Genomic DNA, 19,522 nt, shown 5'->3' on the forward strand with positions numbered 1-19,522 from the left:
AATCCTATCATTTAGTCTCACCCAGTCAAATTCAAATAGTGCGATCATCAGCTAATCTGTTTCATGTTTTATATTGCCAGTCAGTTGGGAAACGGCAAAAATCTAAAATTCAAAATATTAGTTGTGATTTGACAAGATCGTTTTAATTTTTCATGATGGACTGACTAATAAATTACTTTTATCATACTGATTAATTGCTGAAGTATTAATGCCTCACATCACGGAGCCAATATTAAAAGTTACAGTGTCTTTTTTTTAATAATGCCAATGACTTGTGAATGAGTGAGGCCATTTCAGCTCTGGGGATACTGAGAAAAGCATTTATAAGGGTGTGAGAGCATATCGACACTTGCACTTTAGATTTGGTGCTGTAAATGTTGGGTTCAAAATGATTCTTGATATCTAGGATGGAAAATGTGCTGCTGACTTTTTAAGGACCAAAGCAGGTTTGTGCAGAGCCCTTTCAAGTAAGGGGGCCCGGCTTAGTGGTTGATTGTGTGCATTACAGCCAGCGTGCTGTAGTGGTGAAGAGTGGCAGCTTCTAATCTGGTGAGCCGGGTTTGATTCCCCACTCCGCCACAGGCAGCCAGCTGGGTGACCTTGGGCTTGTCATGGTCATGATAAAGCTGTTCTGACCGAGCAGTAATATCGGTGCTCTCTCAGCCTCATCCACCTCACAGGGTATCTGATGTGGGGAGAGAAAAGGGAAGGGGATTTTAAGCTGCTTTATGACTCTTGGTAGAGAAAGGCAGCATATAAAAACAAACTCTTCTTTGGCATCTTCAGTTAAGCAGTCTGAGAAAGCAAGTTCAGGGGAAAACTTTTCTCTGTCTAAGATCTTGGAAAGCTTCAAAATACTGGGCTACAAAAAATAGATATTTATATTTATATTTCCCACCACTCTCAGCAAGCCGGCTCGGGGCGGTTTACAGAATAAAATATACTCCCCTAAAATCCCTGTTTCCCTTAAAACCAACATTTAAAAACTACTCAACAACAACCAGCAGCAACCAACCTACCCACCTCGCTGGGAAATCAGGGAGAGGATGACCCCCACCAATGGCATATGGTGGGATATTCCATCTTTGGCGAGGCCCATAGATCTCTTCGCCCTGGCCTCAACCATAAGCCTGGTGGAAGAGTTCCATTTTCAGGGTCCTGCGGAAAGCTGGAAGCTCCCACAGGGCCTGCAGCTCCGGGAGCTCATTCCACCAGGTAGGGGCCGGGACCGAAAATGCTTTGGCCCTAGTTGAGGCCAGGTGAACCTCCTTGGGGCTAGGAATGACCAATAAGTTGGAACCCGCAGAGTGCAAGGCCCTGCATAGGCCGACAGGCGGTCTTGCAGATATTTGGGTCCCAGAATAGTCAAAACCATGGTTTATGTTGTCATGACAGAACTTCCTTAGGGTCAGGAATCACTAAACATATTAGTATTTTATTATTTTTATGGGAGTATATGGGGAGAGGTGGTCCTTTAGATGTGCATGGCCCAGACCACATAGTCTTGAAGGTTAAGACCAAAATCGTGATCCAGAATTCAACCAGCAGCCAATGCAGCTGATGGAGAACCGGTCAAATATGGGTCCTTCACGGTGCCCATGCAGCTGCATTTTGCATAAGCTATCCAGCCTAGAGGTGACTGTCACATGGATCTCTGTGGCTAGGTTCCCCAGGGTCAGATAGGGCACTAGTAGCTTCACCTGACAGAGGTGGAACAACACCTGATGAATTACCTTTGCGATCTGAGCCTCCATTGAAAGGGAGACATCAAAGATCACCCCCAAATTCCTGATGGAGTATAAAACTCTACTCCACATGGGGGAGGCACACTTCCTCTTCTTGCCCTTTCTTCCCCAGCCATAGGACCTCTGTCTTTTCAGGGTTTAATTTCAGGTGGCCCTGCTGGAGCCACTGCCTTCAAACGCCTGGGAAGTATTCAGTTGGCCATGCATCAGCACTTATATCTAAATGTCATTCACATATTGGTGACATCCCAGCCCATCAGCTGTGTTAAAGGGCACATGAAAATATTACCATACACAATCCAAGCATCCAGATCCAACCTCTGGTAGCTGCACATTCGTGAGGCAATGCAGAAAATTTGTAGTACAAGATTATGGGGAAAGAGATTAGAACTCAATTCGAGGTTTAATTTGCAGCAGCAACAGCTGCATGTCAAGCATAACATCTAATTCATCACCATGATGCCTGTGCAGTCCTATGTGCACAGTGTGCATGTGCAGGTCTGCCATGGAAGATGTAGAAAACTCTAGAACAGGGGTCTTCAACCCCTGGTCTGCGGCCCGGTACCGGGACGTTAAGGCCATGGTACCGGACCGCCAGTGGCCGCACCTGCCTCCCCCCCCCCCGCAGCGAGAGGGGGGGAAGATGCAGGCACGGCCGCTGGCACACCAGCGACGCAAACGCGCATGCGCGGAGCTGCCGCGCGTGCGCGTTTGCACCCCCTGCTGGCAAAAACGCGCATGTGCAGTTCTGCGCATGCCCGTTACCGCCACCTAGTGGTGAAAACATGCACGCGCGGCAACTGCACGCGTGCGTTTACGTGCAGCTGCTGTGGCCGGGCCACCGGCTCTCTCCCACCCTCGGAAGCGGTCCCCGACTACAAGAAGGTTGGGGACCGCTGCTCTAGAAGTCCTGAGGTACTCCTCCCCTCTCCAGGTGGCTTCCTACACTTTTCAGTTGAGGAAGAGAGGAGTGCCCATTGCTCAGTTCTTTCTCTGATGCCACAGAGAGGGTGTCCTTTTCCTAGGTCTCTTTATTGATTTCCTTCAGTGCATTTGTCTTTGTTTTCTGGGGGCCAAATGGTAGACACCTGGGAGCCATATAGGAAGTATATCCAAAAACAAAATCATTCTGAACTTTTTTTTTTAATTAGAAGAAAGGAATTCAGCTTTCTGAGGCTGAAGTTTGGCCTTTTCCCCATTTCTTGCCTAGTGTGTATCCAACCTTTGTGTATCCAACCATTGCTTGAAGACTGCCAGTGAAGACTTACCACCTCCTTAGGCAGCCTATTCCACTGCTGAACTACTCTGACTGTGAAATTTTTTTTCCTGATATTGTTGTAGTTTAAACCCATTACTGCGTGTCCTTTCCTCTGCAGCCAATGGGAATAACATCTTGTCGCTCCACTGTGACCTTCCGGTCACAATTAATACAGTTAACGAACTGGAGACCCGTTGCCCCCCTTTGGTAGTGAGGTTTGATGGCTTCAGGCAGCTCTCTTCTTCTGAAGTGGACAAGTTGCTGGGGTTGGTCAGGGCGACCACCTGCCCCCTTGATCCCTGCCCCTCTTGGCTCCTCAAAGGAGTGGGCTAGGAGATAGGAGGCCAACTCAGGGACATCATCAACCTTTCCCTGTAGTCTGGGGAGTTACCTGAGCGGCTCAAGGAGGTGGTGGTTCGCCCTCTCCTGAAAAGATCTACGCGGGACCCTGCCAGCTACTGCCCAGTTTCGCATTTAGCATTCCTGGGCAAGGTGCTGGAGTGGGCTGTGGTGGACCAGCTCCTAGCTTTCTTGGAGGAACTCAATCCATATCAGTCTGGCTTCCGTTCTGGCCATAGGGTAGAGACTGTGTTAGTCGCTCTATTGGATGATCTCCGTCGCCAGGTGGATAGAAGTGGGTCAGCCGTATTGGTTCTCCTGGACCTATCGGCGGCCTTTGACATTGTGGATCTTGACTTGCTGGTCCACCACATTGCCGGCACGGGGGTACAGCCTTGAGCTGGATATGCTCCTTTCTCCAGAACCGGACACAGAGGGTAGCAGTGGTGGAGGAGTTCTCACACCCTTATAGACTCCCTTGTGGGGTCCCACAGGGCGCGGTTCTCTCCCCTACGTTGTTTAACATCTTCATGCGCCCTCTGGCACAGCTGGTGTGGAGCTATGGACTAGGTTGCCATCAGTACGCTGATGACACCCAGCTCTATCTCCTTATGGACGGCCACCTGGACTCCCCCCCCCGGAACCATTTGCCAGATGTTTGGAAGCAGTGTCTGAATGATTCGAGCAGAGTCACCTGAAACTCAATCCCTCCAAGACAGAAGTCCTGTGGCTGGGTAGTAGGGGGCAGGATCAGAAAGTGCACTTACCCACCTTGGCAGGAGTGCAACTTATCATCGCGCCCCAAGCCAGGAATTTGGGGGTGACCATTGATGCCTCCCTGACTCTGGAGGCACAGGTCAAAAGACTAGCGGGCCAGGCATTCTTCCATCTTCGCCAGGCCTGGCTACTAGCGCCCTACCTGTCCCCCGAACATTTGGCCACAGTGATCCAGGTGACGATCACCTCCAGAATAGATTACTGTAACTTGCTCTACGTGAGCCTACCCTTGTCCTTAATCCGGAAACTTCAGCTAGTGCAGAATGCAGCTCCTAGGGTCCTCACTGGGACACCTTGGAGGGCCCACATCCAGCCTGTGCTGAGGCAGCTGCATTGGTTGCCCATTGCTGCCCAGATTCAGTTCAAGGTGCTGGTTCTAACCTTCAAGGCTATATGCGGGTTGGGCCCCACATACCTGTGGGACCGCCTACTGCCCTATGTTCCCCACAGGGCCTTACGCTCTGCAGGGGAAAACCTATTGGTCATTCCTGGCCCGAGGGAAGTGCGCCTAGCCTTGACCAGGGCCAGGGCCTTTTTGGTCCTGGCCCCTACCTGGTGGAATGAGCTCCCGGGTGAGCTGCGGGCCCTGCGGGATTTGACATCTTTCCGCAGGGCCTGCAAAACGGAGCTCTTCCGCCGGGTTTATGGTTGAGGCTGGGACCAGCGGAGGAGATCGGCTGCCCCCCCAGCGAAGGGAGGTTGCGGGCCTGTGGACATCATGCCACCCCATGCTCTCAACACCCCATGCTCTCTAGTTGGGATGGGGAAGTAGGTTGGGAGATCATCCGGCATGTTATGGGTTTTTAAGTCTTTTAATGGGGGTGTTTTAATGGGGTTTTAAGACCATGTTACCCACCACGAGCCCATTGGGGAGTGGCAGGATACAAATCAAATAAATAAACAAATAAACAAATAAATAAATGGACTTCGAGGAATGGTAGAGGACAGGAAGGCCTGGAGGATCATTGTCCATGGGGTCGCAATGGGTCGGACACAACTTTGCACCTAAGAACAACAATGTATAATCTGGTAGACTGGAATAAATTCTTTGCAGTTGGGTAATCTAGGTCATCACAAGCATTTAAAACAAAACAAAAAACTTTTAGCACATCTGCATTTAGGAAGATCCAAGAATAGTCCTATGAAAAATAGATCCCTCTCCTGTCCTGTCCGTTTATTGTTGTTGCTATATTTGAATCGAGACCCATTTCTATCTATCTGTCTGTCCATCCATCTATCTGTCTGTCTATCCGTCTATCTTCCTCATGAAAACGCATAATGAAATAAATCTTAGTCTTGAAGTTGCTGGTGGAATTCATTCTGTTTGGAGCTGCCCCCAATGGTGTATTGAGTAGGAAACGTGCGCTAACAGTGTGACTAAAGAAGCCATGTATCTTTAATTATGTTTAGGACAATCCTATTCTTTAGGTTCAGCGCTTTATTTCAGATGAATGAAGTGGTGTTAAATGGAAGTGTGTGGATGAATTAAGAACAGGAGTGTACCAGCCAAGTTAACTTTTCAGTCCAACTATTTTTCATTGTGTTGTTTGTAATGTAGAAAGGGTGCAATTCAGTGATTGCTTACCCTAACTGTAATCCCACTGACCTCAAATGAGAGAACCCTAGTTTAAGAGGTCAGAGGGTTGACCTTTACTCAAAAGTAAGGTCTGGTAAAGACTATACTATGGTTTTATAGTGCAGTAGCCTGATCTTTTGCATGAATCTCTGTGTTCTGTATGTTTAAAATCATAACAGATATAAAAATTAAGATATCCTGTAAGTTAAAGAAGGTATAATTTTTTTGGTTTAAAGATTATACTGTGACCTTACAAAATTATCATTTCATTAAATTGTACCCACCAATCCTTTTGTTTGGTTCCTTTCTCTTAAATGAAATGCTAAGGTTTTGTTTTCTTCCACTCTAGTGAATAATGTTTCCTCGTAAACTTTAACCTTTGATCCTCTCTCACCCAACTATTGACATCTGGTCATTATTTCTTTTACTGCTTTCCACCCCCTGTTGTCAGATGGACTGTTCTGTTGTCTAAAACACTTAATAGGTGGACAGGTTTATATAATACGAGGTGAGTTTCTGTAGAACCTAATTAGATGTTGTCTTTTTCATGCAAAAGAAAGCTGCCAGCGCAAAGCTCTCTACTGCTCTCCACCATGTTGGTTTCTGACAATGTACATTAATTAACCGTTGTACTCTTAGAGTGGAGACAGACCTTATCTCTGACTATGGATGATGGTATTCAAAGATCTATGAAGTGAAAATGTGAAAAAACCACACCTGGACACAGTATTCCTGTAGTCTTTTGTTCATCAAATTTTTCTAATTTCGTGTATAAATAACAATCTTCAAAGGACAGAGAAACTGCCTGATTTGTAAGAAATCTGTAAGAAAGACAATAGAAATTTTTGATGCAACTGACAGTATTCAGAGGCCTGACACTCCAATTCAGGGTGTTTCTTCCCAGGCAAGTTTGAAAACACTATAATAACAATGAAAGCCTTTTTTTTGTGCCAGTTGCAGATGTTGTGTTAATGAATGCATCTCTGTGATCCAGTGGCTCCAGCATACACATGGAGCTCCACATCAACAGAAGTGTCCCTGTTCCCTTCTGTGATCAGTAAAGTGCGCTAGGTTTCTATAAAGAGAACAGGAGTCTTCTCTGTGTGTAGGAGTTTGGACTGTGGCCTAAATAGTTTAATCGTAGCTCAAAAATGGTACTTCTGAAATGCACCATAATGTGCATCTTAAGCAACTGTGCCCAAATAATTCATCATACCATGTATTACGTAACTTTGTCCAAAAATTAGGCACAAGCAACTTTACTCACATGAGTAAAGAGTAGTTTTTCCATGCATTTTGTTATAGTTTGGTATTTTAAAAGGCAGCCAAAAAGATTGACTATGAAACCACATCCAAGCAGAGAATTTCTTAGTAAACATTTCATCTTGAGCTCCCTTGATGCTAACACTGCGCTACACCTCTTTTTTTAACTTGTAATTTTTTTTTCATTTCACTTTTTGTTCACCTGTTTACATTCCTTTTTAAAACTCGGATATGCTTTACAGTGTTGTGGCCAATTGTAGCTTGCTAAGTGTTAATGCTATCAGTGTCTGCTTGATGCAAATAAGCCAGGGTTAATGAACAGGAGAAGGTTTATGAAGTATACCGTTAAGTAAGTAAACTAGTTATGATAAAGAAACACAATTAAGTAAATAGAAGCTGAAATTAAATGTGTTCCTCTATATGGTTAGATTGCTAAATTCATTCTGCTGTTCAACATCTAATATGGTATACACCATAACCTTAAAGATGTTATATTTTAGGAGGTGGGATCTATTGTCTAAGACAGCTCATGTTCCAAATTGTTTATTTTGTAGATACTTATGTTAAGCTGACCTTGCTGAATTCCATGGGTCAAGAGATGTCCAAATGCAAGACATCCATCCGAAGAGGGCAACCAAATCCAGTATACAAAGAGACTTTTATTTTTCAGGTAGCATTGTTTCAGCTTTCTGACGTGACACTCATATTATCTGTGTATAACAAACGGAGCATGAAGCGGAAGGAAATGATAGGCTGGATTTCTTTGGGCCTGAACAGTTCTGGGGAAGAGGAACTAACCCACTGGACTGAGATGAAGGAATCCAAAGGGCAACAAGTATGTAGATGGCACTCTTTGTTAGAGTCTTAATGGCAGCTGTGGCTTCCCAGGGTCAGGATTCATCAAGGCTGCCACCTGAGACGCAATGCAGAAGTTACAAATCCAACATTCCATTTTAATAACTGCACAAAATGTTACGGACAGAGTAACTTTTACACTGTTGCTTCACTTAACACCATCAATTTCAGGTAAACCTGTGCTGGGCAGAGAAAAGACACCGAACCCTAATTCTTACTGCAACATTTTCAGGACTGTTTCAGTTTTAACTTTCAATTTTGTGTAAATCGGCTATTATTGAAATGTCCTCCAATTGTGTGAGATTTTTTTGAATGGTGCTATGCTGAGTTGTATATGATCTGTCCAGGAGCAGATTCAAGATAGAAGGGTGGAGTCAAGATGGAACAGTGGAACCAAATGCAACAGAGAGAGACTATTCATAATTTGGGATGACTCTTTAATTTTAATACTAGCGTTACAATCCTCTCCCTCTGTACATGAAGAGCCATGCATTTTGGCAGCTTTAAACCAGATCCAAACACAACACTCTAATGCCTCCTTAAGTTTAGTGACACACTATTCCCCCCCCCCCGACCATTGAAAGTGGTTTGATGCTCATGGTGTGTACACTTTTAACATATTTATTGCTGGTAAATAGGGTGCATGTAGAGGTCACACAACAGACTCTATTGCTGGAACTAAACAGTTTTGAGCCTGGTCAGTGTCTGGATGGGAGACTTCATGTGGATCCCATGCTAGCCACCTTGAAATCCGCAATGAAAGAAATACAGAATTCAGACATAAACCATAGCACTCCATAACCTGGGTGGAGCTGACAGTGCAACTAAGGAGATATGTACGATTTGTGGGAAGTGCAATGTCCCCCAACCCACCTTCAGTTCTTTTAATAACTGTTGCCCAGCTTCATGGAGGATTCTGGGGATGGTTCCTCTGCTTTGAAACATTCCTTATGCAGGATTTGTTTTCTCTCTCATGCCCTTGGATCTCAGTGAAACCAAGTCTCAATGTCTTCAGTCTCACTTTATCTAATGCTCCTGAAGTTTACCATGGGAATGCTCTATGCCGTGCAGTGGAAACATTTCCCGGGATCCTGGCTTCTGTCCCAGTGTCCCAAGAGAATTGGGAGCTTGTGTTCCTCAAACACCTGTCTTCCTGCCATACGGCAAATCTGTTTTAAAATTCACAGGAGTCTCAAAAGTCTAAAAAGAGTAGGAATGAAGGTCAGCCATTCCATGCCTGGATGTATTTTCCTTTGGAAATGTGGATGTTAAAATCTGGGAGCTGAAATGTCTAGAGTAAAAGACTTACAGTCTTCTATTCAACCTTTCCAGTCCCATGACCCAGCTTTCAACCCCAAGTGACAGTATCAGGCCCACTGAGGTACTACCTTGTGGCAGGAACTGACATGACATCAGAGTAACTTCACAGGAAGAAAAGGAAACCTGGCTGTGTTTAAAAGGAAACTTCTCCAACAGTCGCCTTATTTGGTCATGCCTCTTCAGTGTTCATGGAAAGATAGAAGTGTGGTGTCCTTTCTCTCCATGCATGCCAACTAAGAGAAACCCTTCCAAAAGCAGCAGAAAGGTAGCCCATCTGAGGACCTGATCCATAACCTGACCACTGTATTAGTATTAGAGGAGTAAACTGCTAACTCCACAAAAACGTTATTTAATGCCAGCACTTTGCTAGACATCTATGGTCACTAAACATTTTTTTGTCTTGAAAGTATAGCATCATTATGAGATTTGAGGTGGAAAGAAAGTATTGCACAAGTTGGCAGGCTCCAGAGTTTTTAATTTTTTCTAGCAGGTTTTAGGGATTGTGTAGCACACTGAAGCTTTGAGGTAAGCTGGCATCCTGCAACAATTTAAATACACGTTAAGAGTTCTTTAGTGAATATTTGCGGATGGGATCTTTGTTGTAAGCATAGTAAAGAAATCACAGATTAATAGTTTTAATTTAGAAATGAGAATAATGTGATTTAATACAAATGCAGATTCACAAATTTGGGTTTGTTAACATAACAGTATATAAAATTGAGAAAGCACATATTTGTCACTGACATTTCCACAATATTTTTGAATACCGCTCTGTTTGAGACCTTCCAGTATTGCATGAATGGAGCATCATATGAAGGATATATCGAAATTCTTAGCAACCACTTCAAAGATTCCCAACTGTTGTCTTGAAACTGTTATCCAGTGCCTTTAATGTTTCACCACTTAAATCTTCTGTGACTATAATGTGATGCTGAATTAATTGATTTCAGTCTTGATTTATTTAAAGTTTTACCAAATCAATTTTCCTTCCTGTGTTGCATGGCACAAGAAATGTACTTTTGTTAAAACAAAACTATTCAGGAACTTTTGTGAAGAGAAACACTGTTGATAATAGTACAAATATCAGATGTTCTTTTCAGCTTTGTTTCTTGTTACATTTTCAGTGCATTCTTCTACAAGGCTTCATATAAGGCAATATATGTTCCAACTTTATTAGCATTTTAGTTGAATTGGGGCTAATGGGAGTTTACTTATAGATCTAATACCACAATTCCAAACATACTTACCAGAAAGTAAGCATTGTTGAATTTGTTGGAACCTTTTCTGAGTAAATATTTTTTCATTGGATATTAAGACTTGCACTGATACAGTGCCTTGAAGACTTAGTTATATATTCATACAGAACAAAACAGATGAACAAAACTATTTCGTGAAGGTTTCCTAATTTTAAAAAATGTATTGCTATGTCTGTGTTTGTGATTATAATCAGGGAGATCCTTAAAGCAGAAAGTTGCCTAACCAGAGTTGTAGTTTTATATGTGTGTTGCTCTTTTACGTATAGTAACTCCTACAACAGGTACTGAATAATTTCTGTTGAAAACAAGATAAAGGTGAGCTGACTATATAAAAAAGGAAACTTATTTATGTTTATCAATTTACCCAAATTAATACCATGCTCTAATTTTCACATCGGTTGCCTTGTTTAGGAATATACACAAGTCATTTGATGGTAGGAGAATCAAAACCTTTTTTCTTCAGGGTTATTTTACATGCATTAAATTGCAGATTCAACTTTTACGCTACAAGGTAACTGTTTTTACAATATGTACTGGAACATGTTCTACTGGTATACAGGAAGGCCTTAAAGGAATTTAAAAACCACATGATTCTTATACCTGAGGTTATACCTCAGTGATTGAGCAAATGGTTTGCAAATTTGAGGCCCCGGGATTAATCATGAATATGTTTAGGTAAAGATTCTGAGCATGAAGAATATTGTATACAAATAGCACTATGAGATGAGATGCAACCACATGAGGGGCACATGAAAATGCACCCCCGCCATGGCATCAACTGCAAGCACTGCAGGAGCAGCATCCACGGGTACCTTTTCCTTCCCATACTGTTTGCTGCTGCCGCCACCACCCATACCCTCTCCTCTCTCCACTGCAGCCGTGCACAGACAGACAGCATGGCAATCACACTAGTCCTCACACGACCTCTGGGTTGGGAAGTACTTGGAGACTTTGGCAGTGAAGACGGGGATGAGTGGGATTTGGGTCGGGAAGGGACCTCCATGGGGCATAATGCTATGGGGTCCACCCACGAAAGCAGCCATTTTCTCTGATCTCTGTCACCTGGAGATGAGCTGTGGACCGGCATCTCTATCCAGAGCCCTTTCCCTGCACTTTAACTTTATCTAGTCATGCTGTAAAACTATCGGGTAGATTGTCAGGGAAAGGGGGGAAAGCCTTTAAAGAATTAAAATGGGGAGGATGGTGTGAGCTAGTGAGCTGCCCCATGTCATTTGAAAGGCAAATTCAGTCCCCCCTGCAACAACAGAAGTAGTGTCCATATGAACATTCTCCACAGCTAGTCTGCAGATTCCCTTTGGGGCTGGATTCAAACAGTTTTTTTTTATTTTAAAAAGAAAAAATCCCCAGAAATGCCAGAAGTCATGCTTGATATGACCATGTTGTCATGCAGATAGTCTCCTTTAATGCAGAACCTTCATGTTTTCCATGGAGGGGAGAATCCAAATTTGGAAACAGTGGAGGAAAGCACAAACTGTAGAAAATGTGTATGTACTAAAAATGGGAAATAATATGTACACTAAACCTTTCTCTATATGAATAGAGTGATGTCGGCAGGTTTAGAAAGACAGTTCACATTTATTTTTCCATATAGTCTACAAAAGCAACAAGCTTTGTGTGGTTTAGCTGCTTTTTCCTACATGTGGGTGCTATCTGTGTAGAAAATTATTTTCATCTGATGGATTTCTAATGGATCTCAGGAAATAAGTCTGGAAAATACTTTCTTCTGAAATTCTAAAGATCTTAGCTCTTTAGATCTTCTAAAGAAAAGTAGCCCACCTGCTGTAGCCAGCTCTGGGTTGGGAAATACCTGGAGACTTTGGGGGTGAATCTGGAAGTGGGTGGGATTTGCAGCAGGGAGGGACCTCAGTGGAGTATAATGCTATGGGATCCACCCTCCAAAGCAGCCATTATTCTCCAGGGGAACTGATCTCTTTAGTCTGGAGATGCGCTATAATTCCAGGGGATCCCCAGGTCCCACCTGCAGGCTGGCATCCCTAAGCCCACCTGTCAGGCTGGTGGTCCTAAACTAGAAGTACTGTCACTCTGTCCCCTTAAGACAGCTTTTTTTGTGCTGTTTGCAACTCACATTGAGATTAATGAAAATAAGAGCAGCTACTGCACTGTTAATACCTTTGTTGATTTGTACTTGTAAATTTTGATTATGTTGTTGACAATGAAATCTAATATCCCCATTGCTGTCAGATATACGACCTATAACCTATACACTATATTGACAAATGGCAGATATGAAATAATTCCTCTAATTTTGTGACTTGATGAAAGCTTGGGGAAAGACCGCAACACATGGTGCTTGTATCCTGTATACCCCATGGGCCACAAATGTAACAGGGCTGCATTGCAAGTCTCACTCTAGATAAAAGGTTTGTTGAATTCTTAACTCTAGTGAGTCAAAACAACAAATAAAAAGCTACACCAAGCTTTAAAATTTGGGTGTGGAACATAGCAAACTAAATGAAGGCCTTAATATTATTTCCTCAGTATGTGTCTTGAGTGATTGCAGACAGATGTCTGGAATTTCTCTGTCCCTCTGACTACCTCTGTTTGCAACATAAATTGTTTTCTGGCTGCTGTCTGAAACATTATTTACACCCCATCTCAGCAACATTTTGGGATTAAGTCTTACTGAATTTTCACACTTTTAGTTGTCCTGTACATCTATTGAAATAAACGGGATAGTGTGCTGGAAAGTACACTCTGAGACCAGGTTCCAGGTTGCATCAAGACCATTTCCCTGTAGGGTTGTAGTTACTGTGACAAAGCTGATCCTCTACAACTGGTTTCCAAGCTGCAACTGATCATATGGGTGCTTCCCATGCATGTGTCTCTTTGTCTCTCAGGGCCAGGGTGTGAGAAATACCCATGCTGTCTGACCAACCTACGTGATAAAACTTGACCTATGTGGAGCCAGGCACGAGGAATGGGCCTTTGGGTGGAAACGACAACACAGATATACCAGACAAATTGACCTGCGCAACTAAATGTAAAGACACTCCTCTCTCTTATGAAAAAATGCAGCAATTATTTCTATATCTGCATTTTAAGGAAAGAGTTGTTTAGTATTAAGGAATCATGCAAGTTGCTTAGTCACTTCTAGTTGTTTTATGCTTAGTCTTTTAGGGTTTAGCAGGACTTTGGTTTCACTTTAGAATAAGACATTTACCATACCATCCTAAACAGGCCTACTCAGAATCCAACTCAAGGCTACAGTGGGGTGTAGTCCCAAGAAAGTATTCTTGGGTTGCACTGTTAATGCAAGAAATGTTGAGTGTTTTGGTTTTTGGAAACTTGCATGCTTTCTTGAGGGCACTTGGCAGAGGGACCATTTTCAAACTATGATTATTACGATGATTGCGTATTGGATCTTTTCCAACCAAAATATTTCCATGTGGATCCCAGGGTGTGGTAAATGCAAATAATAAAGCCATAGTCAGAAAGCTGATTACCTGAATCCACTTACTATTATCTATTTCTACCAATTATCAAAAAGATTTTTAACCAGTTTGTTCCCAGGATCATGTGCAACTATTCCTAAAATAAGCATTTATTAGCACTTTGGTTTGGTTGCTACTTTGTGGATTGTTGCGGGCTGACTACCAGTGTGCCTTTTATAAAACTGGCTATTTCTCCTACATAAAAGCAGCCGTTCTGGATCAGACAAAAGTCCATCTAGTCCAGCATCCTGTTTCACACAGCGTCTGACACCTACAGAAGGTCAACTGGCAGGACACAGAGGCCAAAGATTGTCACTGTTGCTTCCCCTGGTTCAGAGGATTATTACATCTGAACAAGGGGATCCATTTAGTTGTTACTGGTAATAGCCATTTGTGCAATTCCATTTTAAAAATAAATAAATTAGTGGCCATCACTATATCCTGTGGCAGTGAATTCCATAAGTTACCCTTTGACTGAACAAGTAGCTGTTTTCGTCTGTCATGAATCTGATGCCCATAGTGTTCATTTGGTGACTGTGAATTCTTATGTATAGAAAAGGGAGAACATTTTCTTGATATCTACTTGGTTTACCCCATGCATTATTTTATACACCTTTATTATCAAGTCCCCTTTTCTCAAACACCTTAATCTTTCCTCTTTAACAAATGTTTTCCAACCCATTGATCATTTTGATTGCCCCTTTTTGTACCTTTTCTGGTACTGCTATATCCTTTTTAGATAGACCAGAACAATACACGGTATTTCAGATACAGCCACACCATAGATCTATATAAAGGCATTATGTTACTAGGACACAGATTTTTCCCCAGTCATACTAATCCTTATTTGCATTTGGTTTTCCACCACTGCTACACACTGAATCAATATTTTCATCAAACTATCCACCATGACTCTAAGGTCTCTTTCCTCAGCAGTCACTGCCAATTCAAAAGAATATAAGAACAGCCCTGCTGGATCAGAACAGTGGCCCATCTAGCCCAGTATATGGTTTCACATAGTAGGGAACCAGTTGTCCCAGAGGGCCAACAAACAGGATGCAGAGATTAAGGACTTCCCTGATGTTGCTTCCAATCACTGGAACCAGAGGTTTACTGCCTCTGAATATGGCAGTTAGCTATAGTCACCATCACTAGCAGCAATTGATCGAACTCCTCTATGAACCTGTCTAATCTGTTCAGACCTCATCACTGTATATTTAAAGTTAGGGGTCTTTTTTACCCTAATGTACATCACTTCACACTTAACTTTGAGCCTTATTTGCTATGCTGTTTCCCACACGCACAGACTGGAGAGATGGTTTTAAACTCCCTACTATCCACTTTGGTTCTCACCATTCTTAAAAATCTGGTATCATCTGCAAACTCGACCATTTCACCATTCACCTCCGCTTCTAGTACATTTACGAACAGGTTATAAACAGCACTGGTCCCAGTACTGACCCCCTGGAGCCCTTTAGCTTACTTCTCTCCATTGTGCAAACTGTCAATTTACTTACTAACTCCTAGTATTTAACCAGTTTGTAGTCCACAGGAGAACACATTTTCCTCCCCCCTGACTGCCAAATTTACTCAGGAGCCCTTGATTTGATTTAGCCAGGCATACAGCAGTGCTATTTGGGAAGGTGGTAACTGATTTATAGAATGGCACCATAGGAAAATAATTGTGGACAACTACAGACATTGTGTGAATTACATCTAAGCACAAAACCATTTTTACATTTAGGAATTTTGTAAAAATAGCTTTTTAAACATTTTAATATTCCTTTCATTCCACCGCAGCATGGAATGACAATACCTCTGACCCTTCAGTACTTACTTGGAATCTCCAGAAAGTTTCATAGGTAAACAATTGAAGGGCTCTTGATTCAAAGATATTTATCTGTTAAATAAGAGAGGAAGTATAAATTCTGCCCTAAGATCTCTGTTCAAAATGGACATTTAATTTCTAAATAAACAGCTGAGAATAACTGAATTTGTTTCTGCGTTGAGATTCCTTGCTGATACAGCAAGGAATACAGTTCTAAATTTTTTAAATGATGTTCTCAAATATTATGAATTTCAGTTTCCTGCTTTGATTGAAGACACATATCTTAAAAGGATACATTTTGAATTGGCTTTTTTAAACTGAGTTCACATTTTAGAATGCTAGACTCTAACCACCACCACCACCCCAAAAAAATACAGTGTTTTTGCTAAATTAATTTTTACCTGGCACATCCTACTGTATATGTACAACATGCATAATTATTATATTTAGATGCATACTAGCCCCAATGGATCCACACACAAAAGGTGGTTCTTCATGTACAACCAATATGACATCGTAGTATTCAGGCAAGCACAATTGGACTTGTTGATTGTGTCTTTTGCTGTGAATGGGAAAGTGCATACCTACCCAAGGTCACTAGTTGTATGTAACTATCTGCAAACATCTATAGGTTGCTGTCATGTCATCTCCAATGCAATCAAATGTGATTTCATTAATGAGTGCTGGTTAAAAACGAAATCTCTCTACCTACAGTATGAATGTGTATAAGCACAAAGAGGGAATAGCAGGACTGGGCTTGCTGGTCTTCCTCTATCAATAAACAGTTGGCTTGCTATTGGAATAGAGCATTCAAACTATGCCCAGAGGTTCTGCCTCATTAATGGAGATGCTGCAGAATGCCTTCAGACATGGATGGAACTGAATTGCTCCTTTGTCCGTCAGGAGCATGGTGGGCCCTAGGCCTATTATGCACGGCCGCCGAACTGGCGATTTCGGGTCACATGGAAAACGCGGAGGGGGAAGACGCGAAGCACACCGGTTATGCACGGGACAGGGCACGACGGCGGCAAAACCCAGAGTAACCGATTATGCACGCGGTGATCCCGGCGCCGCTTCTGGTTGCGCCCCGGTCACCCGGAAGCTGCGCTTTCTTCCGCGTTTCGCTACCGTGGCTTTTTCGGCGGCATGCACCGAAGCTGCGGCCAGTTGCAGCCGGCACCGTGCGTTATCAGTGATTTTAGTCGCCGCCATTCCACCCCGAATGTGCGTTATTCCCCCCGTGCATAATGGGTCCTACAGAGCTTTTTGGAACTTTAGGAGGAGGGAGGGGGAGAAAAGTCAGCATTCTGTAGTTTCTTACACAGTTTCATAGTTAAATTTCAGTACAAAAATTGAAATTTACTCACAAAGATTCAGTATTTTTCATTTTATTTTTAGTTTGTGTGTGTTTTACATTTTCATCATCACATCCATTTATTTAATAAAATGTTACTTAAAATTACCTATCCACTTGTATGAAGTGTGAGAACTCCCAGAAGACCATTTCTGAAGTTTGTGGCAAGAGTTGGAAGATTTGTCCTATATCTTTTTTACCTTTCTAACTGTTGTGATGTTAGAGGGCAGAAGTGATTGTTTTTTTAATTATATTTTATTTTTGTTCTTTTATTATGTTCTTTATAAATATGATTTTAAAATGTCTTTTGCCAAATAGAAATGTCAGTAGAAACGTCAGATGACATAAATATTGTTCCAAGCAGGAAAACTTATTCATTTCTGTAATCATTGAACCATACCTATGTTTTAGTACATTTTTAAAGAATGTGTTCAAAATCAATAACAAATGGCATAACCACATTCTATTGGATATGGCAGCAGATTTTTGTGAATCTGGCCGATTCCACATTGGGGGGAAAGGCCAGGCTGGCACTCGTGTGACAGCAGGGCTAATACATTAGCACCGGCCTGGCCCCCTCCCAGCCCTAGCCTGCTTTAGGGCATCTGATGCCTTACTACAAGAGAATGCAGATGTTTCTGCCTTCCCTTTTTCACTGTGGGCACCATTGGCAGCCATGTGGGTCCACACCTGTGCACACAGGGAAGAGCCAGGCCTTTCAGGGACAGCTCCTTCCCTGCCTATGGTGTCCTGGCAGGGACAGAAAATGCCCCGTTGGGCTCTGCGGCACTTTGCGGGAAGGTTTTCCTACTTCAACAAAGGTCACAACACAATTCTATTTTTGTGAAAGTAAACGCCCCTGCTCCTATCGTGGCAAAGCACAACAGAACCTTTCTGCCCTGGCTGCATGTGTGCACACAGAAATCTGTGGTGGATTGCGTCCAGCAAGGAAAATATTCCCCCATTCATACATAGGGCATGCTGCCCCACCACAAGAAACCACTGTTGGCCCGGCGCAGTCACCACCATGCATAATAGGTCTGTGAGATGCATTATGAAAGCGCTGCACATTTAGTCACACTGGGCTGCCCTTGTACTCATCGTACTTATTCCAATAAGTACGAGTCTTGAGGGAATGTTCAGCCTGGAGAAAAGGAGGTTGAGAGGGGACATGATAGCGCTCTTTAAGTATTTGAAAGGTCACTTGGAGGAGGGCAGGATGCTGTTCCCATTGGCTGCAGAGGAAAGGACACACAGTAATGGGTTTAAACTACAAGTACAACGATATAGGCTAGATATCAGGGGGGAAATTTTCACAGTCAGAGTAGTTCAGCAGTGGAATAGGCTGCCTAAGGAGGTGGTGAGCTCCCCCTCACTGGCAGTCTTCAAGCAAAGGTTGGATACACACATTTCTTGGATGCTTTAGGATGCTTAGGGCTGATCCTGCGTTGAGCAAGGGGTTGGACTAGATGGCCTGTATGGCCCCTTCCAACTCTATGATTCTGTGATTCAATAGAGCATAGTGACCATCAGATGCACAGTTCAGCCCAACAGGGCATCCTTCATGGCCTCTCTTCTTTTACTTGCCTTGCAGTCCACTCCTTGTAAGTGTACTGCCTCAATAGCTCCATGTAGCTGTATCCCATAGCTATGTAGAAACCAAGGGCCATTTCGCACGGCTTCAAAATAGCACAATGGTTGCTAATTGGAAACGCTACTAATTTGCCATAACCCACGACGTCGTAGACAATCTGCAACAATCCTGAAACCGACCCGCAAAAAGCGCTTCGTTGTAGCGCTTTCAGGGGAATCCAGAAAAGTGGATTCACCCTCCGGATAGCGATACACTCCTGCAACCAATCTGCAACAATAGCGCTAAAGACCTGTGCGTTACCATTGTTGCTGGTTCTTCAAAGTCCCTCCTCCTGAGCCTGTCCTCCAAACTTCCGGCGAAGCGATCGCCATTTTTTTTTCTCCGAGCGAGCGGGGATAAACGCACCAGCGAGCCTCTTTCTGTTTAGAGGCTTCCCTGGCTTCAGTCCTTCACCTTTAGTCACTAAGCACAAACCACATAAAAGCCCGTTTGCTGAAATAAAGTCCCTTTATTTTTTACACATTAATTCAGCCGAAAATCGGGCCCGTGAGAGGGGGGGGGGGATTTTTTTTTTATCACTCAAGGCAGCGTGCCAACGATCATACAATCAAACGACAGCTCACATTAGGCAGCTGGATGGGTCTCTCCGTTGCAACGAATCTACCTAGATTCGTTGCTATGGGTCTGTTTTTTTTTTTTAAACCTTTCTTAAAGGGAAAGGGGCTGTTTGGGAGCATGCTAACGGCTGCCCATTAGCTGCTTGACGGCCAGGGGCGGGACGAGCTTGGCAATAGCGCTTCCTTTCTAGCAATTTCTGCCGAGACCGGAAGCCTGTGGGAAACGCTAAAAAACGCAACTGATTCCACTACAAAGGCAGGTATGCA

The 19,522-nt window shown here is 43.1% G+C and overlaps 1 protein-coding gene across 16 annotated transcripts in view; it reads left to right on the top strand.

Moving 5' to 3' along the window:
• The window catches only part of SYT14 (synaptotagmin 14), a 151,267-nt gene extending 132,255 nt beyond the window's left edge, over window positions 1–19,012 (top strand). For 14 of the 16 annotated variants that reach the window (XM_077338173.1, XM_077338164.1, XM_077338200.1 and 11 more), the window contains 2 exons: window positions 6,147–6,203; window positions 7,513–19,012. In XM_077338173.1, coding sequence (XP_077194288.1) covers window positions 6,147–6,203; window positions 7,513–7,826 — 371 coding nt within the window. In that variant the 3' untranslated portion in view covers window positions 7,827–19,012. The remainder of the gene's footprint in view (window positions 1–6,146; window positions 6,204–7,512) is intronic. The other 2 variants (XM_077338236.1, XM_077338267.1) reach the window with 1 other exon arrangement.
• Window positions 19,013–19,522: the final 510 nt, after the last annotated feature.

This window comes from Paroedura picta, chromosome 1 (assembly GCF_049243985.1).
Source record: "Paroedura picta isolate Pp20150507F chromosome 1, Ppicta_v3.0, whole genome shotgun sequence".
NCBI lineage: Eukaryota > Metazoa > Chordata > Lepidosauria > Squamata > Gekkonidae > Paroedura > Paroedura picta.